Raw genomic sequence first — 26,667 nt, forward strand, 5'->3', positions numbered from 1 at the left:
GATTATTTGAAACCTAGTTACTTTTTGATTATTACAAAACATACATTAACCACTTCAGCCCTATATGTCTGCTCAAAAAAAGTCAGTTTTCTTCAAGTTCACCTCCCGCGGCAGGGCGCCGCCGCCACACACCATTTTAAAATATCCGATCTACAAGCTCACAACGTGTCTCATTGCGAAGAAGTGTGAGCTTAGGTATGCTATTTTGAAAACAGACATTCTGCCCAATGAGAGCTTTTACTTTTGGTACAAGTACAATTATTTTGATGCCAATGCTTTTGTATTTTTACTAAAGTAATTTTGAATACCAAACTTTTACTTGTAACAGACAATTTTTACATTGTGGTATTAATAATACATTTTATTTGTATTGCACTTTACATTTGAAACAAACCTCAAAGTGCTACAGTACATAATAAAACAAGATACTTTTACTTAAGTAAAACATTTGAGTACTTCCACCACTGCTCAGTTGTGGACAGTGTGAGTGGAATGGCTATAGACGTGCCATCAAAAACTATACTGACACTGACCAGCAGGTGTCGCACTGAACTGTTGAACTCTTCATCAATCAGGGCTGTTCGTCTCCTAGTAGCCTACAGTAATTCCCAAACTGGGGGTCCCTAAAATAGTTTGGGGAGTCCCCACTTGATTCACCGTAATGACACTTTTTTTATACTTTGGTTACCGTTAATGCGCAACAATAAGGCCAAGACCCAGGGGGTCCAGTGGGCTCTATGCACAGCAGCCATATTGGATAGAAATTGGGGCCGTTTCTTACTTCCTTCACAGGTTTTATCAATGGTACTAATTAAGGCTCCGTTCCATTTAAATTTAGTCAGTGCCATCTACATTTAGTGCAATCTGGGAACCCAAAGCCAAATGAGAATGAAAAACAGCGCCCTCTGCTGTTTGTGCTATCTAACGCAGAGCAGAATCTGTTCTTGAGAGATTACATTTAGTGTAGCAAGTGGTTCTCAAAACTTAATTTCAAGGTCCTCCCTCACTCTGAGAGTGTACAAATGGAACCAAATGGACCCAAATGGGTCCATTTGGTTCCATTTGTACACTCTCAGAGTTACACACCCATAAGGGCCCATTTGGAACCCCCTCAAGGACCCTGAGAGTGTTTCCAGTGAGCCAACATGCACAATATCAGCACCCTGACTCTGTTTGACCAGAATGGAACAGAGCCTTCATTAGTATCAACTATCATTGATAACACCTGTGAAGGAAGTAAGAAGAGGCCTAGTTTATTTCCAATATGGTTGCTGTGCATAGAGCCTGTTGTCAACTGGTTGACAAACTGTACCCCCCTGCCAGGGCCAGGGGGCCCCTGGACCAGGGACTTCGACCTAAACTGCCTTGCAAATCGCTTGAACGCCATAAACTGACCTGGCTGAACCACAATGTTCCTATGAAGTGACCAGTAGGGGGAGCTAGTTGTCCACAGTCTCTTCGAAACCGTCAAACGCCGTGCTATTTGAGCATGCGCTGCCAGTGTTGCCATGTCTGCTTATTATAAGCGACTTTGGGCTTATTTTTCTGTTAAGTTGCTTGTAAATATTGGTGGTTGCGGTTTTTGGGGCTCAGTTGTTTTTAAAGTGCAGTTGCTCATTTGGGCTTGTTTCCAAAAATCATTATTATTTAAACCATTGGTTCTCAAATATTTTTATGTCAAGGACCCCAAATGAATATGTATTGTATGTATGTATTTATCTCACCCAGATTTGTGTTAGAATTTTTCTCACTTTTTCTCCAAGATAGTTTTTTTTTTTAATAGCTGATGAATATAGATTGTTGGGGCTTGTTTTCATAGACCTAGTTGCTTATTTCTTTCACACAATCTGGCGACACTGGGTTCACTGTTGCAGCCATAGATATATATAAAGGCTAGATGACTCACCCGCGCTGCTGGCCAATGGAGTACGACGTTGCCACATGGCGGCCATCTTGAAACAGTCATTCATAACATTATGTCTATGGTGCATATACTTTAAAATAACCATAGCGTGCTCAATTTTCATCCGATTTTCAAACGGTTTGGTGTTTTGTAAACACCAAAGATGTAATAAAATTATAAAATTATATATTAAAAAAAAGCATGATTATAATTATAAGTATGCAGTATAATAACTACATCTTTGGTGTTTACAACACACCAAACCGTTTGAAAATCGGATGAAAATTGAGCACGCTATGGTTATTTCAAAGTACATGCACCATAGACATGATGTTATGAATGACTGTTTCAAGATGGCCGCGGTTGAGCTACGCTTGCGCCGCCCCCTTGAGCCATCTAGCCTTTATATATATCTATGGTTGCAGCTGCTGTTTACACCCTCGATGCATCTGATCCGATTCTGACACATTTTCCAGACAGAGTAAGATCATCATCATCAACATGGATTATTGAACAATACTTTAGGTATACATTACATTAAACCAATTCTGTATTTATTAATACACGCTTGCTAAACGTTGTACTATCTTGCACCATAGACCATAATGAAAACACTGTCTAATGTAGCCCTAGAATGGCTGTGATCTTACATACATTGTATTCCATGATTGTAATTAAATCAGAATACATTAAATGTATGTAAGATCACAGCCATTCTAGGGCTATGTCTAGCTGTAGAATACAACTCTCGTAGACGTATTTATGATTCTGACGTTTTCAACGTCAGAATCATAAATACATCTACGAGAGTTGTATTCTGTATTCTGTCTAATGTTGATGTTTTGCTAATCAGTGGAAAAAATACTCGCATGTTTAATAGTGCAATATTAGCCCTGAAACATGACTGTCTAAGCGTCATGTGAACCATGGCTAGTGCAATATCTGCTATTTTCAAATAGCCAAAGTTTAAATAGGGCTGATGTGGTAAATGTATGTTTTGTAATGATAATCAAAATCTACAAAGTAACTAAAGTTTTCAAATGATTGTAGTGGAGTAAAAGTACAATATTTGCCTCAGAGATGTAGTGGAGTAGAAGTAAAAGTACTGGAAATTGGGAAATACTCCAGTAAAGTAAAGATACCTCAAAATTGTACTTATAAGTACAGTACTTGAGTAAATGTACTTAGTTACTTTTCACCACTGTCTATAGCACCCACTAGAATCAGATTAGTGTCTCTGGAAGTGTCTCTTTACAGCCTAGAGTTGCCAATATAAATGTAAGATTTTAATCAAGGGAAGTATTTTCCCTTGATACTGTAACAGAACTGTTACAGTTGAGTTCTGTAACAGTTCTGGTTCATGCTGTATTATTTTGTATTGAGCAAGTGTTGTTGGTTTTGCCCATGTAGGCTACAGTAAAGGGAATTTATTGTATGCTTTGTCAACACATTCTCACAAATAGTCCTGCAGTGTCAAAATTGGGGAGGAAAAATGACAGAGCTAATATGTGATGAGTTGGTGGCTGGCTGTAATGTTGGTACAACAGGGTAGGGTATCATCATCAGTGGGAATACAGTGCATGTGAATGTACGAGTAAGCCTGTTGAGCGTATGATCAGATCAATCAATCAATCGTTATTGTCACATCACATAAAAAGTGGATGAAATTAATATTTGTGCCGACTCATCAGTGTTGCAAACTTGCAATAAAAAATAAGTGAAAGTATTAGAATAGAAATTAGAAAGGAAGTGGAGTCAAAATAGCAGTAACGCTTCACATTACAATGTGTTGTGTTATAGACCACAACACATGACCATACATAATGTGGTTCACTGGGTTCCTTAAAACAGCCCTGAAAATTCACCTTTCAGGAGGCCAAAGGAGGAGGTAGTTATCACTTGGCCGACAGACGACCCCCCCCCCTTTTTCCCCCTACTGTGTACATATAGTGTTTTATATTTGTGATGATATTGAATGTTTGGTGCTATTTTTTATATGTTGATGAATTGAATACATAGGACCCCAATGGAAACAACACAGCAAGAACTTTTTTGGTGTTATCCTTTTAGACAAAGTGTTTGACTGTACTCGTGCTGTTTTACATTTCTGTTTTATAAAATATTCAATCAATCAATCAAAATCAGCTATTATCAAAATGTAGGGCTTGTATGTAGCATACATGTTGTATGCTACATACAATCTCCTGAGGATGAACTTAATTTGCATAAGCAACCATCTCTTAATAATTCCAGTTGACCATTTCTGATGGAGGAGGTGTGCGACCGGGCAGGTGAGGATGACAGAGAGGTGCTGGAGGAGGAAGAGGAGGAGGAAGAAGGAGGCGACATGGCCATGATGTGGTCCATAAAGGAGGCACTGGAGAGACAGACCCTGCAGATAGGAGCTTCTGCCTGCGGAGCCACAGCGGTGGTGGATGTTATCCGGGCCCTCGGCGTGGAGGTGTGTCCAGAGGAGGCCGACCGCTGCGTGGAAACGCGCCTGAGGAGGAACGAGTCACCACTGCCGGACTACCTGCTCTCCCGTAGTGAGGCCGGTAAGATGTCCTCAGTCCACCCGAAACCATGACTGTGATGGTGATGCAATAGAGGTCAAAGCCATCAGGGGCTTGGTTAGAGAGAAAATGAAGTGCAACTTACAGCTGATTAAATATATAATATATGATATAATCCCTTTTTTTAACTCGTCACATAAACGCTCAAGGTGCTATTATGAATCAAGAGAGACTCAAGATGGGTTTATTTGTCACTCCCTCATACAAGCAGCGAAAGGTTGGTGTGACATGGTCCCTAAATCTTTCTTAACAGCAACAGGGAATGTGCTGATTAAGGGGCAGAGTATATGCTTGGTGAAGTTAGATATAGGCATATATGTCAACAATACACTTATCCATGTACATCTGTGCATATACATTTTTATTGCCCCCTCTCTTGTTTAGTTTAGTTTTTCCATGTATGAACTCAGCACTGACAGCCGCAGGGAAAAAGCTCTTACTACGCCTTGAGTCCCGGGCTGTGACACCTCAATGTATAAGTTTAATTCTATCTCTTAATATTGTGTTGTATGGCTGTCTGTTACAATGCATCAACCTCCAAGTGTGTGTGTGTGTGTGTGTGTGTGTGTGTGTGTGTGTGTGTGTGTGTGTGTGTGTGTGTGTGTGTGTGTGTGTGTGTGTGTGTGTGTGTGTGTGTGTGTGTGTGTGTGTGTGTGTGTGTGTGTGTGTGTGTGTGTGTGTGTGTGTGTGTGTGTGTGTGTGTGTGTGTGTGTGTGTGTGTGTGTGTGCGTGCGTGCGTGCGTGCGCGCGTGCGTGCGTTTGCTGTCACTCTACCCGACCCCTCCAGGCGCGACTCACAGCCAGCTTATCGCGGGATCCAAGCGAGCGAGTCAGGGCAAGGTGATGGGACGATTCTTCCACCTCCATCCCCCCAGGCGGCTCAGACTGGTGCCCTGGCTGGCACAATGGATCCGCAAGGGGGCAGTGCCCGTGGCCACCATGAACATGCAGAGAGCTGTGCCCAAGGGAGAGGAAGTGCCAGACGCCTGGCACCACCAGCTCATATTTGGAGTTGCACCCAACGCTGTGTTCATGACCAATCCTATAGATGTTGGTAAGAGATGTATCTTGTGTGTGTGTATTTAAAGGTAACCGGAACGGTCGGCACCAGTCCATACTCGGCCCCAGTCAAATTCCGGCGACCTCTGAGCGGCCGGCACCAGGTTTTTCTGGCCACGGAGCATTCTGAGAAAAAAAAAAAAATTATTCCTATAGATAGAATGTTTACTTTGTGTGGGTTATTTGCTTCAGTGAAGGTCCACATTATTTGGTGTCACGTTGTAGTAGCCACTTTATTTTAAGGATGCATAATAATATAAGCTTTATACCTGGTGCCGACCGTTCCGAGTTCACCGGAATTTTACTGGGGCCGACTAGGTATTGGTGCCGACCATTCTTGTAGTCTTTAGATAACACTTATATCACTTATACAAAATATTGCTGGTCTGGTGCTTAGAGAGAAAACCCTGTTCCGTAAAGTTCAACAACCATGTTTCCTTTTCTTAAGATTATAGCGGCTTCATAAAGGGATTTGTTCACTTTTGCTTCCAGTGAGTGCGAGGGAGTTGCATCAACGACTCTGCAGTGAGTCTGTGTTGCTGATTCGTCGGGAGGATGTGCTGCAGAGATGGACACCTGACTGCCATCTATCCAGCCTGTCAGAGAGCCAGTCTGACCTGCGCTGGAACGCCTTGGATGTGGAGGGTGAATAACCTTACTGCACTGGTTCTCATTGTAGGGTCCCCAGCTAAATGATTTGATCGTTAGGAACCAATTGGACCCTTACCGTTCTGTAACTCAGAGTAGGTACAAATGTCCATTTGGTTCCATTCTCTGTGTTAATTTAACACTGAGGATTTTACAGTGTAGATTAAAAAATTGTAATAAATGGGGGTCCATGGATTAATGCATATCTAACTGGTGGTCCTTGAAATTGAACAGGTGTAGAATCACTGTCCTACTGAATGTGGTCTAGTATTCTCTCTGTCTTTCTGCATGTTTCTGCTTGTGTTTCTCTCTGTCACTCTGCTCTTTTCTGTCTCTTTCTCCTCTGTCACACAGACAAGCTATTCATCACTTCATGGTGTGTTTTTTCCAGGCCAAGTGAAGCAGATGGTCCAGGAGTCAGAGCGTGAAGACCAGTCCAAGATGACACACATAGAGATCCCTGCTGCCTACAGTTCAGGAGTCACCCTGTTCGCCTTGAGAGACTCAGAGTTGGCAGGGGAGCTTCTCAACGCTCCTGAGCTTCCTTTGTGGTGAAGGTTAATGTTGGACTCAAACTCAGAATGCCATTTCATGTCATTTATTGTGCTGTTAATTTATGTTTACAACGACGTAGGATTTTACATTTTGCTCAAGGTTAATGCGATTTTAGCATCAAATAAAGTTTTATTTATTTATTGATTGTCTTGTTTGTTTATAAATATGGCTCCAGCATTAGAGCTCATGCAACACATCATCTGTGCTTAGTCGTGTGGTTTAATTCTCAGCAGTGGTTCTCAAAGTGGGGTAAGTCGTTTTTTGAGGCTTGCTGTATCCTATGCCAATTAGGGAGGTTAATTATTAATCAGTAATTGATTAATTGCTGTTAAGAATTACAGATTAAAAATATATTAATATTTAATGTATGTATGTATGTATAATGTATAGATAATTTTACTCTTTGTACTTGCATAATGGGATGTAAATAAAATAATGTTTTTTTCTTGTATTACATGTTAACTTATACCACACGAGGGAGTACTTCACTTTTGTAACTGATTTAACACTGCATCCATATGTACTGCATGATTTAGGCAGGTAGGGTATTTCAATTTAGACAGTATTCAAGTTCAAGATTATGTTTTGCTTACTGGGAATTTATACAAGAAAGTCAGCTTGTCAATTTATTTCAAGTGTAAAAAAGAAAAAAAAAACGTAATGACAAGTGTCGGCAGTGGTGGAAAGTAATTAAGTACAATTACTTAAGTACTGTACTTAAGTACAATTTTGAGGTATTTGTACTTTACTTGAGTATTTCCAATTTCCAATACTTTTACTTCTACTCCACTACATCTCAGAGGCAAATATTGTTCCTTTACTCCACTACCATTATTTGACAACTTGAATTACTAGTTACTTTGCAGATATAAATTATTACATTATAAAACATAAATCAACCACTTTAGCCCTACTTTATACCTAGGCTATTTTCAAAATGGTTGTACTGTTACTTTTGGTACTTTAAAGGTAGGGTAAGTGATTTGCAATTATTCAGATAATTGCAAAATGGGTCTATGTTCTGATAGTGCTCGTTACTATAGAGTGTCCTGTCCATATAAGGAGTCTCCAATGTCTCTCCAGCTCTTTATTAAACAGAAAATGCATTTTCAGTGCTCTCTCCTGATTGGCTTAAAATGTGTCACCTACCTGAAAATGTACTATATTATGTTTACTAAAGAGCTGGAGAGACCCCTGTGACCGAACAAACGCTCTGTAGCAATGATTACTCTCAGAATATAGTACTTTAACCTTTTTAACAAAAAAAAACAAAAATCAAAATCACTTACCCTACCTTTTTGATACCAATACTTTTGTACTTTTACTCAAGTAAATTTTGAATTCTGGACTTGATTGTAGTATTGATACTTTTACTTAAGTGCAACATTTGAGTACTTTTTCCACCACTGATTAATGGGCAGTTGACTCCAACTCCCAAGGTGCATCTTGAATGGTACATGCTAAAGGAAGTTGAAGCCTCAAGAATTTCATACATTTGCAAGTAGTTAGGATCCCAATTCGCGCGACGTTAGTGAAGAATAACACAACTCTGCTCAAGTTGTTTTTATCTATTTAAAGATGCAAACTTTGTCTTTGTTGTTTATTATGATCAACACATCAGGTTCAGCTCCACGTGGTTTTGAGTCTATTCAAGATCCCATGGTCCGAAGGGTCGGTCGCGCTGAGATTAGATGGATCGTTGTCAGGCATCTGCATGTTTAAAGTACTTGCACTCTGGTTTAAACTGTGTTTACTGTTTACGGTAGATCAGATGCATTCGTTTTTGCATTTATACTCACTTGAGTGTTTAGACCAGACTGAATAATTTTAACTCATGGGTGATATTATAATTTTGTATTAACAAAAGAAAAAAGTAAATGTATGAACAAAAAAAATCTACATTTGCAGTTGCTGTCCATATATTATGTCCATCAATACCATGTTTCATTATTATGTTCTGTTGTCACTGTAATATTTAGTGGTTGCCTGACAACCACTAGCAAATCACAGCGCGACTGCCCCTCCAAGCTATGGGATGTCCAGTGTGGAAAGATGAGAGCAGAGTAGTAGTGGTAGTCAGTCTCCCAGCTGTGTGTGACCGACTGACCTACTGCAGCAGGACGGACTACTAAACATCCACTTTCACACTCCTATAGGTGAGTTTGTCCAGAAGATCTGGGTCTCTGGACAGCAGATCATGACTTTTCTATGAATGCACTTGAACTCCTGCTACTGGAGCTAACACATTAGCACATAACTTAAACTTAGTTTTCAGCATCCTCTCTAGTGTGAGTGAGTTGGAAGAGTGTGTTTCTGCTGGGAACACATTTGTCAAAGGAGTCGTCGTGAGCATGCGATCCATTGCTGTGTGATGATATTTGCGTTTATCCAATACAATCCTTTACGAGCTATATTGTTGGCATATTCAACTGAAAAAGGACATTTTGAAAAGTGTTGTTTATAGTTTTCAGTGACACGTGAGTCACATGAGGAGGAGTGATTCCAATCAAAGCCAGTCAGTGAACTATAATTGCAGAACACGCGCTTTCATGCAACACACGCATTCCTTATCTTGGAGTCCATGTAGCCTATAGGCTATTCTGACTAAAGTAACACATCCCATGCATGGTGTTGCAGACATCATACAGTTGTAACAGACTGGAGCTTTCGAGGTCAGTCCAAGTGATCATTGTTGAAACTCTGACCCCTTTTTGTTTGCTGATCTTCTAGTTTAGTCATATTTGGGGGGTGGGGGTTGTGTTGTTGACTCACATTAAGGTGGGATTCATGTAGGGTGTGTTCTGTGACTGTCCTCAATAAGACAACCTCCCCTGAGCAATAAAACATAATTTAATGTGTCCTTGAATGCGTTGCCATAACATTATCCTATCCCTTAAACAACTTTGTATAATTGATTGGCTTGGGTGCTGCTATGTAATGCCCACTACAATGGTTAAAATTGCAACCCCAATTTCAACAACACTTTTTTGATTTGGTGAAGGTTTGTTTTAGGTCTAGCATTACTTTTCTGCTGAATGAATTGTCTTTTAAAGTAACCTTGGTTTCAAATGATTGAGTCAATTTGTATAGTATATATAATACATCTTTATAGTAGGGCGATATTACCCCTCATTCAATGAATTTGCTGGGGTTATAACATGGGTTATAAGATGATGATGCCACATGAATTAGGAATGCATATTATGGGTATGATACTTGGTACATTCTGTTGTCCTATGCTGTTCATTGTACTGACTGCAAAATGTTATTGCATTCTTATCACAAAATTAAGCTTGGATATATCTCGGCACCAATAATGTCTCTTCAAATGACGGCATTCTAATTCCATTTGGCCAAGTCATCTTTCGTAATGCCACAAATCGAGACAATTATGTGGATTTGTCAGTTATATCATTATCTCTTATAGGCTTGGAAAAAACAAACAAGAAACCAGATTGACTTTTTTTACTTTAAGTGCAGGAAGCAGAAACAATAATCATATACAAGTATATGTACTTGATATACAGGATGTTATAGTCCAATGATCTACTCAGTTTTCGTCTAATAAGGATAAAACGTGTCTGGGTGTTCATAACTTGCATATTATAATGTGTGCAATAATTGAGGGAAAATACCAAAAATAATACTACATGTACATTATTTTGCCTTGTCTTTACATTTCTCTGTCCTAGAATGGCTTGTAGTGCACTTTGAGCTTGAATTCCTTGACATGAACGAAAGTAGTGTTGATGTAGTAGTAGTATTTGTAGTAGTAATTAGTTGAGCCGCAAAATTATTGAGAGAGAGAGCGAGTGTAATGAATTGTTCACCGTAAAGCCATTCTGGAGTATCTCTAAACATATCCTGCTGCCTGACTTCAAGTCATGTGCTGGTAATTGTCTGCGGCCATGGCTGCTGGTCTATATCAACTGCATAATGTCTTTGTTCTGTCATGCAAATGGCTCCTTCTAGTAGTTGATTTGGCCTGGTGACTATGCCAGTTAATTGTTGACCACAAAGCTTTTATTTTTCTAGTTGACTTGTTAGTGTGGCATTACAAGATAATTTAAAGCTGCAGAACACAGGAAAGGTCAGCAATTTCTCACAACCAGGCAGATTCCTTTTGTTATAGGTCAATTTTGACATACAATTAAATAAACATTAATCCAATTTAAAAGATGAATGAAAAGCTATTAGTTCTCTGCTGTGGCCAGTCTGGCCACCAAAGGCCTCTCTGCCTTGAGTTACTTCATAAAGGATTGGTTCTTCAGCACAATTAACAGAATATAATTTGTCATTCAATCACTGGCAGTGCACTGGGACAATCGGACCATGCTGTCATTCATACAGAATTCTACATGCCTGTTGTGAGTAGATCAGAGGCACCTCACTGTGGTTGCATGCGCAAACATAACTGGCAATACAAAATATTTTGATTCTCTCCATTCGTCCCTTAGGTGCCATGGCGGAACGAGTGCTGGTGATTGGCAGCGGTGGGCGGGAACACACCCTGGCGTGGAAGCTGGCCCAATCAGCGCACATCCAGCAGGTTCTGGTGGCGCCTGGAAATGCGGGCACAGCAAACTGCGGCAAGATCAGCAACTCTGGTAAACACGCGTATATACACACGTATGTTTTTAACCACTGGAGTGGGGTGGGAGTTTGAAGTGGTACATTGCTGATTGATTGTTTGAATACTTAATTAACAGTTTTACAGTATTGCAATAATACAGAGGTACAGTTATACAATAATGCTGAAAGGATAACACAAAAAGGCCTTATTGTTTCCATTATGGTCCTGTGTATTCAATTCATCAACCATGTTATTGTTGCCTGTTAAGTGACACTGGGGATGACTGAGAATGTCTGAACACTTTAAATGTCAATTTACAGGTCTTTACACCTTGGGCCATGACAAAATAAACTGTACAAAAATGGGAAATATTCGCAGTTTGCATAAAAGATATTCATATGGTTGATGCCTCACTCATACAGGTTCATGCTTTTATTCGTGGTGTGGAAGCTCAGAGCTTAACATGGAAACAAAAAATGCCCCTGGTGTGTAAGGACTTTAATTAAAGTGATCCATCTGCTCTGTTTTGTGTCTGTCCATCCAGAGGTGTCGATTAGTAACCACTCCATCCTGGCCCAGTTCTGTAAGGACCACAAGGTGGGTCTGGTTGTGGTTGGACCGGAGGTACCACTGGCAGAAGGTGAGTGTCTTTATCACTAATGTATACAAGTTTTGTTTTCATGAGCGTAGAAGGGCAGAGTACCCATGGCAGAGATGTGAGATGAGTTGGATTAGGCTCAATATCAGTGGGGTGCCAGCCAGGTGTGCATGCATATACTCACATCCCCTGTACTAATTGTCAATTTTGTCTTGGAAGTTGGCATGAGAACAAAAATGTCTTTGCATACATTACACTCGACAAATGAGATGTTTATCTCTCTCCCTCGACCTCTTCCAGGCATCGTAGATGACCTAACAGCTGCTGGGGTTCCATGTTTTGGCCCCTCTGCCAAGGCAGCCCAGTTGGAGGCCAGCAAGAGTTTCTCCAAGGCATTCATGGATCGCCACAGCATACCCACAGCTAGCTGGGGCTCCTTCACCGACCCCCAGGAGGCTTGCAACTACATCCGCACGTCAGTTAAATAGCAATTATATTTATAATCGAATTATAATTGTACAGCATTTATATGAACTGTGCAATATTGATTTGATACGTTACATATTAGTTTTTTCTTTACGTTCATATTGTGACACATGGTGTGGATTAGAAAGATGGATTGAAGTCATTGCTGTATTGCAGAACATGTCGTTCTAGTTGTCCCTGCCAGACCAAAGGTAGAGAGGAGATTTATGTTTTCGCCCCTGTCCATCTGTGTCTAATCTCTCAAACCACTACACAGATCATCAGCATCATATTTTTTTTGTGCAGGCTGCCAGCTGGCCAAAGAAGTCAATCCTCAAATATCTTTCACATTTTGTGAATTCAGATTCTCCCCTGTCCTGGTCAAACCATTGATCTTGACAATCTTGTCCAAATTAGGAGTTTCACACCGACATCAATATGACATCACAGATTCTCTTGCGGAGATATGTGCTCCACTAAGCACACTAGTGCAAGCAAGACACAACCTTTATTTTGCTTTTAGTGCTGAATAAATTGCTTTTAAAAAATGGAGAAAATCTGTCCGAATGCTTCAGATGCTTAGATTTTCTTTCTATACGGAACGATCACCGATGCATAAGCGTTTTACTGTAACCCGTGTCTGTCTGTTGTTCCCCAGGGCCAGCTTCCCAGCGTTAGTGGTTAAGGCCAGTGGTCTGGCAGCAGGGAAGGGAGTCATTGTGGCCAAAGACCAGGACGAGGCCTGTCAGGCGGTTCTGGACATCATGAAGGTACTGTAACCGTGTGTTTGGCTATCTGAGAGAATCAGATTTCCTCACAAGGATAGAAATATGAAGAAAACCCTGGATAGATGTGGACTTGTGACAAACAACCAACCAAAATACGATTGACAATAATTGTATTACTTATTTCATTATTTAAAAAATATCTCTGACAGGCCTTGAAATTGTTGTTTGATTTGTGTTGTGGACATACAATTATGGAAATATTGTTTAGTTAGTATTACATTTTTGAGTATTGTTTTGAGTTGGGAGCACCAGTGCTACCGAGAAAACAGTACATATCGAGCCCTGACTGAATGTTATTACTGGAGCTTTATCAAAGAATTAAAAAGCCTTTGCTTAGCTAGCAACGACAGACATTGCCAACTTTATAGCCTTCTATTTGACCATTATATTAGACACTATGCATTATTTGAATGGAACAAATTTAGAAATGCTTGTCAATAGAAAATGTTTCTGTAGCATGGCATGTTAAACCCACATGCTCTCTACATTTATGTAGATTTGACATGCTTTACAGTGGAGACTTGTGTTTAGGACACTTTATTTGTATTATATACCCATTCGATGTTGTTCAAACAATGACTGTTACTACACAGAGATTTTTGGAAGATTACACTATTATTTGTGTCTTATAGAATTGTATTTTGTCACAGGACAAAGCGTTTGGTTCCGCGGGGGAGACTGTAGTCATTGAGGAACTTCTTGATGGAGAGGAAGTGTCTGTGAGTAAAACCTTTTCCCATGTTCTTTGTTGTCTTCTTTTTGGCAAATATGCGGGGGCACATAACTCCATAATTATGCACTGGACTTAAAATGGAGCTAAATTTGCATCTGTCTAAAATAAAGCTGGCTATTGCCCAAAATTTACACATGGAATGGAATTAACTCATTGACTGCCAGAGTTAAAACCTCGTTCATAGCAGCCCTTGCCAGCGATTTTCGTGTTTTTTTGTTTCGTTATTTTGTTATTTAATTCACATCTAGAAAGTCTACCTTGACACTTGAATCGTTTTGATCGTTCCACCACCAGAGAGCAGCACATACCAAGCTTGATCGCCTCTCGATCACACTCGCCCCCTCCCAGACCCACTCACACAGTGAAACACATGAACCGGAAGTGAAATGTCCCAGATTCTGTTATCGGCGAAAATTACTTTGTGATGCACAACGGGGATGACTGTTCGTCACCCAGACCATAGATTATAGGAGGGGAGGTCTCCGATCGCTTTTCATAGCGTGTGAAAAACCGTTTGTTTCCCTATTATGGTCGAAAATGACTGGGGGGAAAAATGTAAAACCGAAAACGGAACCCAAGTCATGGAACCGGATGCAGTGGTGGTTGAAGTAAGTGGAACCCGAAACTTAGCCTGATTCATAACAGAATAGCGTGATCAGAGCATAAAGATCAATAAAGACGTTAGATCGCATTAATGCGATCCTGGCGGCCAAGCGCGCTATTTATTAGATCGCGTTAATGCGATAATGGCGGCCAATGAGTTAACATAAAAAAAGCTGTTAATTCCATTCTCTTTCTGCCTGTAGTGTTTATGTTTCAGTGACGGTAACTCCGTGTCTGCGATGCCCCCAGCCCAGGATCATAAACGCCTGCTGGATGGTGACATGGGGCCAAACACTGGTGGCATGGGGGCCTACTGCCCTACACCTCAGGTACATATACTCATTTAATAATGTACTGCCCCTCCTACAAAAACTGAAGTAATGAACAATTTTAAAGTTTAGTTTCTCTAGAAGCCCTAGGATGGAAGATAGTAAACGATGTTAGGTTGTTAGTATAGTTTTTTTCTTTCCTGCATTCTGGGTCCATATCTTGAGGAGCATGTTTAGCTGCTCCAGATTCACACAGATGTTTAGATTCAAACATGTCTTTGTAAGCAAAGTCATCTGTGAATCTAAATGCCATTTCTTGTCTTGGTTTGGGCCATGATCTCTCTTGTCATCTCTGTCCAGGTTAGTGAGGAGCTGCTACAGCAGATAACAAAGACGGTTCTTCAGAAGACTGTGGACGGGATGAAGGCGGAGGGAGTCCCTTATGTGGGTAAGATCTCACTCCCCCACAGCCTTTTCTGTATTTATGACTGAGCTCAGATGTGACCTTTTCTCTGCTTGTCCTGTGTTGACACTGAGGGGTAGGGCTGCAACTATCAATTATCTTCTCAGCAATTGTTCTATCTATTACTTTTTCAATTAATCTAATAATCCAGAAGCCTGTTTTTAGTCAGTATATATACATACCAACGAATCAATTAACTACTAAAGCCCTATTTTATACTTTGTCGCACCACAGTATCGTGCAAATCTTTTGAAAATAACAGATGTACAAGCTCACAACGCATCGCATTGTGAGCTTGTAGATCACCTTTTTTCAAGTTTGTGCCTATAATGCCAAATTAGGGAACGATTATTAACACATCCACCGCCAGAGGTTAATCTCATAATGTACTCACCAGTGCCAAGGTGTTTTTGTTGTTTTTTTGTTTTTTTCATGTCGCCATAGATCTTGTTAAAATCCTTAAGATTGAGCCGTGAACGGTCTGTTTACATCCGCGAGATCTCCCTGTATCTCCCAGTGAAAACCACGTGTCAAACGGGGCATCCATGTTTGAGTTAGAGCGGATTACGTTAAACAGTGAAATGCGAGGAGAAAAAACTACAGGAAGAGAATTGAGTTTCAGTTTCGTCTGTAGAATGGGAGCGGGCGTGATCGTCGAAACCGGATCCCAAATAATTCTATTTCCTGTCATCAAACCGGAAACGGAAGTGGATCAAAAAAATTCCGAAAGTGCACCCGGACCGCGCATGCGCGAAAAGACCGCAGCCCGTAGGACTACGGGCTCGGCGCTTAACCGTTGGATTTAACGGCCCGTAGAACTACGGGCCCGGCGGTAAAGGTGTTAATAGATTAATTTATTAAATTATCGACGATTTTTTTAATCGATTAGGTCAATTAAGTGTTGCTCTCCTTTTGAGGGGTATTGGGACGGACATGGTACCCTTGGTAGATGAATGGAATGCAGCCTGGTTGCCTCAGTCTCTTATCTGCTGTGTCTCTGACTCTCCCAGGTGTGCTGTATGCAGGACTGATGTTAACCAAGCAGGGACCAAAGGTCCTGGAGTTCAACTGTCGCTTTGGAGACCCCGAGTGTCAGGTGTGTGTGTGTGTGTGTGCGCGCTCGCTCTTATCTTCGTAGTTAATCAGTTATGGTTGGTTACATCTTCCTGGTCATTGTGGTCTAGTACAATGATTCTCAAACTTAAATTTCAAGGACGATGCACAAGTGCATTACACCTCATTTGAAGTAATGTCAAATAAGGTGTCTATGGGTGTTCATTTAACCGGGTCCATTTGGTTCCATTTGTACACTCTGAGTTGCAGACCCTCAAGTGTCCATTTGGTTCCTTACTATCAATCATTTAGATTTGGACCCCCTGGAATCCCCTCAAGGACCCCTGTGGGTCCCCGGACCCCACGTTGAGAACAAGTGGTCTAGTATGCATGCTGACTAAATGTGTTTGTGTTGGATATCTACTGTCACGCTGGCCCAGGTCCTCCTGCCTCTGTTGAAAAGTGACCTGTATGAAGTGCTGCTGGACACCCTCAACGGCAAGCTGGCCTCTAGCACCCCTGTGTGGCACCAGGACAGCTCTGCGGTCACTGTGGTGATGGCCAGCGAGGGTTACCCTGGAGCATACAAGAAAGGAGTGGAGATCACAGGTGCTGCAAGACACTGAAGTCATTTATTTAGTTATTTTTCTTTTGTAGTTTTTGCTTTATTTAGATAGGAGAGCGTAGAGATGGGACACAGTACCAAGGGCAGACAGACAGAGGGGAGACATGAAGGACATAGAGAGAGCTGAGCTCGAGTCCTCTTGACTCATCAGGAGCATATCGTTGCTGTCGGGCAGAAACACGCTTGTAGATCTGTTACTTTTGCCATTTTCTAAAATTTGAATCTTGAGAAGTTACAGTTTTGGACATAGGCGGTTTCCACCCAACAGAGATGATATTGTCGCTGTTGGACAGAAACCTTGTATGTCCAAAACCATTCCTTTTCAGGAAATAAATAAAAAAGAACCCTGTGTACCAGTGGATTATGAGAATTGTCACGAGTTCTAACACATTTTGTTATGATTTCCTTTGAAAGTATTATTTTAAACTTTATGGGTTACTATTATTACAAGGGGGCAGATGACACATTGGTGATGGGTCATTTCACCCAATCAGCTAATATGTGTAGGCACCACCACAGTGTGTAGTCTCAGTTTGTGTACCGCAGAGATGTCACAGTTCTTACTGCAAACACACACACAAACTCAAATATAACACTTCACAAAAGTAAGGTTAAATATTGCACAAATACTAACTACCAAGGAACCAGTCAGCCGACAACTACAACAACACAGATGACTGATCAAAAGCTATGCGATGTGCACAAAAAACACATTGACTACCGTGACTGATCGGTATAGGGCCAATTTCTTTTTCGCAATACATTGCATTGTTGGCATATTTGTAAAACAGATGTAAAGACTGGCCAATACCATTGAGTTTATGGAAAAAAAATAAATAAAAAGGAAATGGAGATGTAGTACAAGGTTCCCACCCGGCAGTGACATATGATCAATGTACTGGCTGCACCACCAGGCATACTATGAAAGGGAAATGTTATTGACTCATGCAGTACAACAGTAGACAAGAAGAAAAAGGATTACAATATTGTGCAGGGGAGATTAGAAGAGGATTTCTATGAAATAGAAATTGGCCTACTTCAAAACATCTTTGATTGAATTCTGAAAACCTTCTTGAATCAAAATCCTAAAGTGTTGTCCACTGTCTCTCAGGTCTGTCCCAGGTGGAGGAAATGGGCTCACAAGTGTTCCACGCTGGCACCGCCCTGAAGGATGGGGCAGTGGTCTCCAGCGGCGGGCGGGTCCTCACAGTCACAGCAGTGAGACCATCGCTGGAGAAAGCCCTTCAGGCAGCCAATGAGGGTGTGGCGTCCGTGGGCTTCCCGGGAGCCACGTTTCGTCGTGACATCGGCCACCGGGCCATCGCCCACCTGAGTCGGCACAGGTGTGTGTGAGTGTAGGGCACGCCGACACCACACCTGTATTCATATTTTTTACTTCAGCATTCCATAGCATTTCAGAATTTTGTCCTCCGTTATAGATCATACAGCTTAGAACATGTGGCATCAGTCTAAAAAAAATTATATGAAGGCATCAAGAATAGTGTTTGACTTGAAATAATGATATTTTGTATGTTATGTAGAATTTTCTAATAAACTAACTTTGCAAATACCCAGCGCTTATGTTTGTGTCTTAATGAAGGATATGAAGGCACATTCTGCCAGAACTGACTTTCAGATTATAGAAAGAAAAGAAAAGAAGTATTCATTTATATTTTGTATTTTGATGAAAGAGGATCAATGACCATTCATATGATCAAGTGAATTGGTATGATAGACCTTTAACTCACTGATAATCCAACCAAAAAGCATAAGACATTTTACATAATATTCAGACATTTCAAATATTTAAGTTTGCAGTGGTTTATTTTTGTGAATAAAGTGTCTGAAAATTATTACTACTTTGGCTTCTCTCACACCATACTGACACATCGTTAGACTGAACACCAGTCTGCAGCTAAGCTGAGTGAACAGTACTAGGATATCTAATAGAGGCTTGACCTATAAGTACAGTAGCAGTGAATTGTACTTGTAACTCTCTCACAGAGGCCTGAACTATAAGGACAGTGAAGTGAACCGGACTTGTATCTCTCTAACATGTCTGACCTATAAGGACAGTTAAGTGAACAGTACTTGTATCTCTCTAACAGAGGCCTGACCTATAAGGACAGTGGAGTGGATATTGCAGCGGGGAACAAGCTGGTGGACATGATAAAACCTTTTGCCAAGGCAACCTCCCGCTCTGGTGAATTAACCGTCTTCACATTTAATGCACACACAATACAGTTATGACAAAGGCATAAGGCAGTAGCACTTTACAAATGCATTTTGTATGGGTGGAATAATCTTGCATATGGATGCCTTCTCAATATAATTTGATTTGCAGTTAAGGGATATAAAAACCGTGAGTAAGGAGATTTGAAATTAAAGTATGCACATCCACTGTGTGTGTGTGTGTGTGTGTGTGTGTGCAGCTTTATTACAACAATTCTTTTACGTTTATTGAATAAAATATGCATTCTTTTTTTATTTAAATTTCGCTTGTCTAATTGAAATTACAGGTTGTAATGTAGAACTGGGCGGTTTTGCTGGGCTGTTTGACCTGAAGGCTGCAGGCTTCGTGGACCCCATCCTGGTGTCGGGGACAGACGGAGTGGGGACCAAGCTCAAGGTTGGACCTCAGCCTTTTCATTTTCTGACATTTTAGCCATCACTCTTGTCCAGTGTTCTGTCCCTGTTTTCTGTCTCGCAGGACCCCCCCCCCCCCCCACACACACACACACACACACAAAAACATAGTAATAGTGTATTAAATATATCCAATATAACCTGTTTTTTCCTTTTACTTAGACTAACTCTAAGTCTTCTCCCTTGCAGTTGGCCCAGGCCTGTGGACAGCACGGTGGGCTGGGTCAGGACCTGGTGGCCATGTGCGTGAACGACGTGCTGGCCCAGGGCGCCGAGCCACTCTTCTTCCTGGACTACTTCTCCTGTGGAAGGCTGGACGTGCACGTTGCCGCCGCTGTGGTGGAGGGCATCGCCAACGCCTGCAAGATGGCCGGCTGTGCACTGCTGGGTGGGTATAGATGGAGGGTCTTGTCTCTCTTGAGATTGTTGCACTCTGCCATGTGTTTGTGTGTGTAAAATACTCTGTAACAAGTAAATATCCTGTTTTCAAAAATTTACTTCAGTAAAAGTACAAAAGATTTAACATCACCGGGCATCACTACTCATTATGCAGAATGGCCGATTTCACCTATTTCTGGATCAGTAGTGCATTAATGTGCATTAATGTGCATCATCACTTTTAATGTGGCAGCAGGTAAAGGTGGGGCTGATTTTTGTGTGTGTGTGTGTGTGTCCAGGCGGTGAGACGGCAGAGATGCCTGGTGTATACGCTGCAGGGGAGTATGACCTGGCAGGGTTCTGCGTGGGCGCGGTGGAGCGCGGCGCCATGCTGCCCCGGCTGGGTGACATCGCAGAGGGCGACCTGCTGATCGGCATGGCCTCCTCTGGAGTACACAGCAATGGCTTCAGCCTCGTCCGCAAGGTCCTGGAGAAGGCCAGCCTCAGCTACAGCTCCCCGGCTCCCTTCGGCAAACCAGGACAGACTGTCGGTAAACATTGTCTTTCAGTTGCTCCAGCCGGAGCAAGGTGCACTATCGGTTGTTTAATTGAATGAATAATGTGCTAAATTAACCACTAAAACGTACATACTTTGTTAACCAGGGTCCCCCAGGGGTCTGTACTTGGCTCCCTCCTTTTTTGCATCTACACCAAATCTCTTAACTGAAAATGTCGAACCTACATCCTCCCGGCGGTGCGCAGCTTTGTGAGCTTGTAGATTGGATATTTTCTGCGAATGTTCGCCTATATCCGCAGAATGTTTGGCTATTATGATGATTATGGCCAGAATTGGGACTCTAGGGTTGAAAATGGAAAGTTTAAAGACTAAAAGTTAATATACTCCATTTTAGCACTTTTCTAGTCTTCCGACCACTCACAGCGCTTTATGACGTATGCCTTAAATTCACTGCTTCACTCTCGCATTCACCCACTGACGGCAGAGGCAGCCATGCAAGGTGCACTGCCAACCTGTGTCACACACCTAATCGCTCTACAAGTTTGCACCATGATGCGTTGTGAGCTTGTAGATCAACTATCTTGCCAAACTTAATTTTCAGTTCTACAATGCAGGCCTGCATTTTTTATGTCTAGGATTCTTTTTACAATGTATGAAACAAAATAAAAAAGTATTGAATAGGGAAAGTTAGGCAAAGTTATTGAATGATTACTTCACCCCAAAGCCCACATGACTGGACTGGATTGTGCTTCCAGGTGAGGTGCTGCTGACTCCAACTAAGATCTACAGCCGCCTGCTCCTGCCAATCCTGCGTAGTGGAGCAGTCAAAGCCTACGCTCACATCACAGGAGGGGGGCTCCTCGAGAACATCCCTCGAGTGCTGCCTAAGGCACTAGCAGTCGATCTAGGTGAGTCTAGTATGTGTCGAAGTGTCCCTTGAGCAAGACAATAACCTCTAACTGCTCCACATCAGCTGGGTGAAGCAAAAAACCTGTGGGACTAATAAGGTAATCAAATCTGAATGTTACAGCTCTCCCAGTATTATCATTAGATACAAATTGTATAGCGTTGCATCATGTATCGTGATACAGCATGTATTGTATTGGTAGTTTCTTGTCAATACATTGATATATATATTGATGAACATGTAGTACAGATATGACTATCATGTCCCTTTGGTAGCTACCATTTGTACACTCTCAGAATTAAATAAACACTTGTGATTTGACTGTATGCAGATGCGTCTCGCTGGAACATTCCTCCAGTGTTCTCCTGGCTCCAGAAGCAGGGCGGTCTGAGTGAAGAGGAGATGGCTCGTACCTTCAACTGCGGCCTGGGGGCTGTGCTGGTGGTGGCCCCTCCCGACGCCCAGAGGGTCCTGCGTCAGATCCAGGCCCACGAGGACGCCTGGATTGTCGGCTCGCTGGCATACAAACAGCCTGGTGAGGCAGTGAGATAATAAACAGACTTGAATGCATTTAATGTTTAACATTTCTTCAAGCAAGGGGTTTAAATACCCTGAAATTACCGGTAACTAATAATAACAAAGATTAAGTTGAATAATAAAACAGGGAAACATAAAGTAGGGGTGTAAATCTCTGACCTCACAATAATGCGATTACGATTCTTCTTTCACAATGATTGGATCATTTTGATACGATTAATCCATTTTCCAACCAAAATTGTCCAAAAATAACATTTAATTAACTCATTTGACAGAAGCAACTCTGTATTGGGAAGACAATAAAATGTATTCACAATAAAAAATTAATTGCCACCTCAAGATCAATTTATCAATGCATTTTTATATCCCTATTATAAAGTACCTAAGCTGACAGACTGAATGAATAATATATTAATGCAAATAATATAAGAATGAGATTGGATTAGTGTGAATTGTCATTCATTTGAGATTTTACTATTTTCTCAAGTTTTCTCTGCTGACAGACAAAAATATAAAATCTTGGCAAATAAAATAAATAGAAAATAATAGAAAACAAACAAAACATTATCAATTACCTGTCATCTGTCTATATGCCTCCTGAGATTTGCATCCTTAAGTCACTCTACTGTAGATACTGTAAGTGTTGTTCTACTGTTAAAAATACATAACATTTATGTACCTCACTGTTTCATGATTGTTGTAATAGTTACTGTTAAAATCACCATTTTGCAGGGGCGGAGCCTGTAGTGGTTCGTAACCTGAAACACAGCCTGTGCGTTGGCCCCTCCCCCAGCGTGGATTTAGAGGTGCCGCTGAATGGTCGTCACCATGGCGACGGCGACAAACGGCACAAAAGGACCAGAGTAGGCGTCCTTATCTCCGGCACAGGTGAGTTTCTGACTCCGACTGTAAATACAGGAATGTCATCTCTTATTCCCTTACACATGGTAATCATGATCGTAATTATAATCAATTATGACTATACTATTTGATTTTGACACTGCATAACCACCTAGGCTAATTCATTATCACATTGTAGGTCTTCATGAGCACATCTAATTGGCAACATTCCTGACAATGTAACAAAATGCATGAATTGGGTATAATATGTTTTTTTTACAAATGACAGATTTGGCTGCATTGGTGAGACTCTTTCAGAAAGAAATCATAGAATTATGTTTATTGATTATCGGGTTATAAAAAAGCAATACAAAGATCGGGGTTCAAATTTAATGAACACTACTGTACTGACAAAAACAAACTGATCAATAGCTTCAGTCTGATATTGCCTCCACCGTAAGCGATTTCCAAAAGGAAATCTATATAGGTCAGACTTTGCATCAGTCTTCATTAGGGGTGTGCCGATATATCGTCCCGCGATATATCGCGATACGTTTTCGTGACGATATGTATCGTTTTGGAAAAAACAATATCGTAAAAAAAAAACATTTTTTTTTTACAATAATAATAATCAGGCATGCAAACAGCCCCGAGGTGAAAAGGGTGACAACATGTTGTTTTTTTTCGGGTGAGGTGTCACACTATTGCCCTATCTGGATTCAAAACGGCTATTGTAGCTGAAAAGCTACAAGTTTGCATGTCTGAATAATACAAAACAGAAATATTTGTTTGCATTTGCTTCCCCCCCATATATTTTCATAATAAAAGCCCAATATCGTATCGTATCGTTTCATGAAATTTGTATCGGCACACCCCTAGTCTTCATTGAAATCCTTGGAATAGATGTCCTTAGATATTTCTGTCCAATCCATCTTCCACTCTACTATAGTAGTAGCATTGTGATTGTGTGTCCCAGGCACCAACCTCCAGGCCCTGATTGAACAAGCCAAGCGTCCATCCAGCTCAGCTGAGATCCTGGTGGTCATCTCCAACCGGCCAGGCGTGCAGGGCCTGAAGAGAGCCTCCCTAGCTGGCATCCAGACAAGGGTACGGAGAAAGTGCCACTCATAAGCACCTCTGTTGCTCCTATCAAAACAAAGTCCCACACCCACCCATAATATTATCGCAATGTTTAGGATGAAACCTTCAACTACTACTGTACTGATGACCATCAATAATCAGCGATTGAGGAAAGACAGTATTTCACAATTTGCAGCAATTCCACATTGTGGATTGATATTGAGTAGAGATCAACAGCCCAACATATGTGGGACCTGTGTCCTTGACACAGACACTGTACCTGTTCACTCCAGATAATGGCATCGGTATGGAAACAGAAGTTTGATTTCTTGTCTTGCTCTGACCAGGTGGTAGACCATAAGCAGTACGGAAGCCGAGCAGAGTTTGATAAAACCATCGACCGTGTACTGGAGGAGTTTGGGGTGGAGGTGGTCTGTCTGGCTGGATTCATGAGGATCCTCACTGGAACTTTTGTCAAGAAATGGAACGGTGAGACCATGCTGCTGTCTTCTATCTGGACTGTTTTAACCACATGAACACAACGTCCCTAGTCTGCGGCAAATATTAGGTAAAAATACCACATCTGCAAGCTCGGAACGCATTGCAATGCAACAGAAAAAATAGACCAGGTGCATAACGGGCGCTTAAACACATCTGGTGGAATCGCAAATAATTAGAGTGCCTGTGATGCGGCTGATACGTTGCGGCTGGAACATGCTGCTACCATGCCCGGTATAATCCAGTTCTCATGGATCTCATACAGTTGGGCAAGCTGTAAATCTGTGTGGGCCCAGATTGTGATATTTAATCACTGGCCTACATGTAGTTTCATATCAGAACATGTTTTTTTTATCCAAACCAGTCTTAAACCAAATTGTCTCTCAGTGTGCTAACCAGGTGTGTCTGTATGTGTCACAGGTAAACTCCTGAACATCCACCCATCCCTGCTGCCTTCCTTTAAGGGTGTGAATGCCCAGAAACAGGCTCTGCAGGCTGGGGCAAGGGTCACCGGCTGCACTGTCCACTTTGTGGCTGTAAGTACAGTAATTTATACTATTGAAGATTTACCCTTCCACCAAGCTTGTGCATTATATAAGGCCTACTGACTACGCAGCCATCATGTCTTATGTATTTGTTAATTATACAAAATAAAATGATGACACATGGTGACAGAAAACTCTAAACAATTCCCAATGTCTCTTCATTTTGTTGTTTAGGAAGAGGTTGACGCGGGGGCCATCATCGCGCAGGAGGCGGTGCCTGTCCTGGTGGGGGACACAGAGGAGGGCCTATCGGATCGGATACGTGAGGCCGAACACCGTGCCTTCCCTGCAGCCCTGGAGCTGGTGGCCAGCGGCGCTGTCAAGCTTGGAGAAGACGGCCGTATCGTTTGGAACTCTGCTGTACCGAGCTAAGAGGCTAGTGACAGAGACCCCACCCAACCTAAAGCTCACCCATTACATGCAACACTATTTAACTGAGTGGGGAATTATCACACGCCTATGCTGGTAACTTTGTGCTGTGATGCGTAATAATAGTCTGGTTACAAGGCTGGTAGTGGATCCATTATAGATACTTCTATCCTCTAAACATTCCTTGTGTTTTATCTCTACTTGAAAGAACTATACATTCCATTTGTGGTACCTTTTAGACCAATGTTACAATGTCTGAAGAAAAAGATAACACATGTATTTTCAAGTGTTACTTGCAATGCTGTGTGAATGGATCACCAAGTGTTAGAATTATTATGATTAAATGTCTGTACTGAAACGTTATAAATGAATTACAATTCTTTTGTGAGACATCTCAATTTGATTTTGTGAGTACATGGTATGTCGCCAACCTGCTGAGCCACAAATTGTATACCCATTGAATGTCAGTTTATTCAAATCAAGTTATTTTCATATACTTCTGTAAAGTACCTCATATGGTATGGAGGTGCGAGTATATTCATATTTTTATGCCACTTAGTCTTACTGCCAAGATTGCTACTCCATACTAGTACATACAAATAGTGCTGGAGTAGGGTTCGTTAGAAGCCATTATCTAGCCTGTAAAGAGAGAAACAAGTGAAGTTGTAAACATCCTCTTGTTCAATATTGATTATTATATAATAGAATAGATATTATGAATGCCAATATTCTCACTGAAGAATACAGCCACATTCTGATGGCAGACTGTATAGCTGCCTCTGAATACATTTCTGTGCAACAGCCTTTGCGTTTAAAGGTTTGGGGACGGTTTAAAAAATGTGATGCCACCAAACCCTAATGTTGAAATTGGGGCCCAGGTTGGATAGGTCAGACAAAGTTTGGTCAGACTCGGAGCACTTCAAGTTGCTAGGCTGCCATCCACTAGGATGCACAAATAATTTGCTTAATCACCTGATGTTGTGTTTGGTTGGAATAAAAACGTGAATACACCCTGACCTCCATGGCAAACTAATGAATAACTTGTGATAATTATAGGCTAATCTAACAAAAAAACGAAGAAAAAAAAATCTTTCATCCACTGTCATTGGGTATGTTTACTGTAATTTCTTCAACGACAATAAATGTTTGTTCCATCTCAAACCAAGGCTCTGTGTCCTGTTTAGCAACAAAACTACTTCCACAGTTGTAGGTGTCCGACCTTAAGTACAATGCAGTCCTTTTTAGAGGACTCACCACTGAGCATTTGCTCCGGTTAGGACTGTCACTGAATTCGGTTCCGTTCTGTGAAAGTGCCAGCTCTCCTAGACAGACATGTCCCCTAAGACCAGACTCCTCCAGTAAAGCGATGTCTCGTCTGGTAATAAGAAAATCAAGCTCGTACATTTCAAGTAATGTGCTGCACTGACGAAATTCTATAAACA

General features: G+C 41.4%; 2 protein-coding genes across 3 annotated transcripts; both read left to right on the plus strand.

Annotated features, from left to right (window-relative positions):
- The first annotated feature begins 2,321 nt into the window (after positions 1 to 2,321).
- Positions 2,322 to 6,880, plus strand: LOC308080399 (uncharacterized protein). Of its 2 annotated transcripts, none has more exons than XM_080422241.1 (5): positions 2,322 to 2,428; positions 4,157 to 4,458; positions 5,264 to 5,530; positions 6,028 to 6,180; positions 6,575 to 6,880. In XM_080422241.1, the coding sequence occupies exons 2-5, from the start codon at positions 4,170 to 4,172 to the stop codon at positions 6,736 to 6,738; spliced, it is 873 nt and encodes a 290-aa protein (XP_080278367.1). In that variant the 5' UTR covers positions 2,322 to 2,428; positions 4,157 to 4,169; the 3' UTR covers positions 6,739 to 6,880. The 2 variants fall into 2 exon arrangements, with proteins under 2 accessions (XP_080278367.1, XP_080278368.1); XM_080422242.1 differs by having other exon boundaries at positions 2,322 to 2,384.
- Positions 6,881 to 8,764: 1,884 nt separating this feature from the next.
- On the plus strand, positions 8,765 to 26,376 carry gart (phosphoribosylglycinamide formyltransferase). Its single transcript, XM_080422534.1, has 22 exons — positions 8,765 to 8,894; positions 11,196 to 11,345; positions 11,856 to 11,951; positions 12,210 to 12,384; positions 13,033 to 13,144; positions 13,813 to 13,881; positions 14,702 to 14,827; positions 15,128 to 15,215; positions 16,241 to 16,326; positions 16,724 to 16,892; positions 18,020 to 18,251; positions 19,017 to 19,111; positions 19,428 to 19,537; positions 19,744 to 19,942; positions 20,232 to 20,483; positions 21,205 to 21,357; positions 21,688 to 21,891; positions 22,626 to 22,781; positions 23,710 to 23,840; positions 24,161 to 24,302; positions 24,732 to 24,847; positions 25,031 to 26,376. Exons 2-22 carry the CDS (start codon positions 11,201 to 11,203, stop codon positions 25,226 to 25,228), a joined length of 3,054 nt encoding a protein of 1,017 aa, XP_080278660.1. The 5' UTR covers positions 8,765 to 8,894; positions 11,196 to 11,200; the 3' UTR covers positions 25,229 to 26,376.
- Positions 26,377 to 26,667: the final 291 nt, after the last annotated feature.

Source organism: Gymnoscopelus braueri, assembly GCF_963280865.1.
Source record: "Gymnoscopelus braueri genome assembly, chromosome: 24".
NCBI lineage: Eukaryota > Metazoa > Chordata > Actinopteri > Myctophiformes > Myctophidae > Gymnoscopelus > Gymnoscopelus braueri.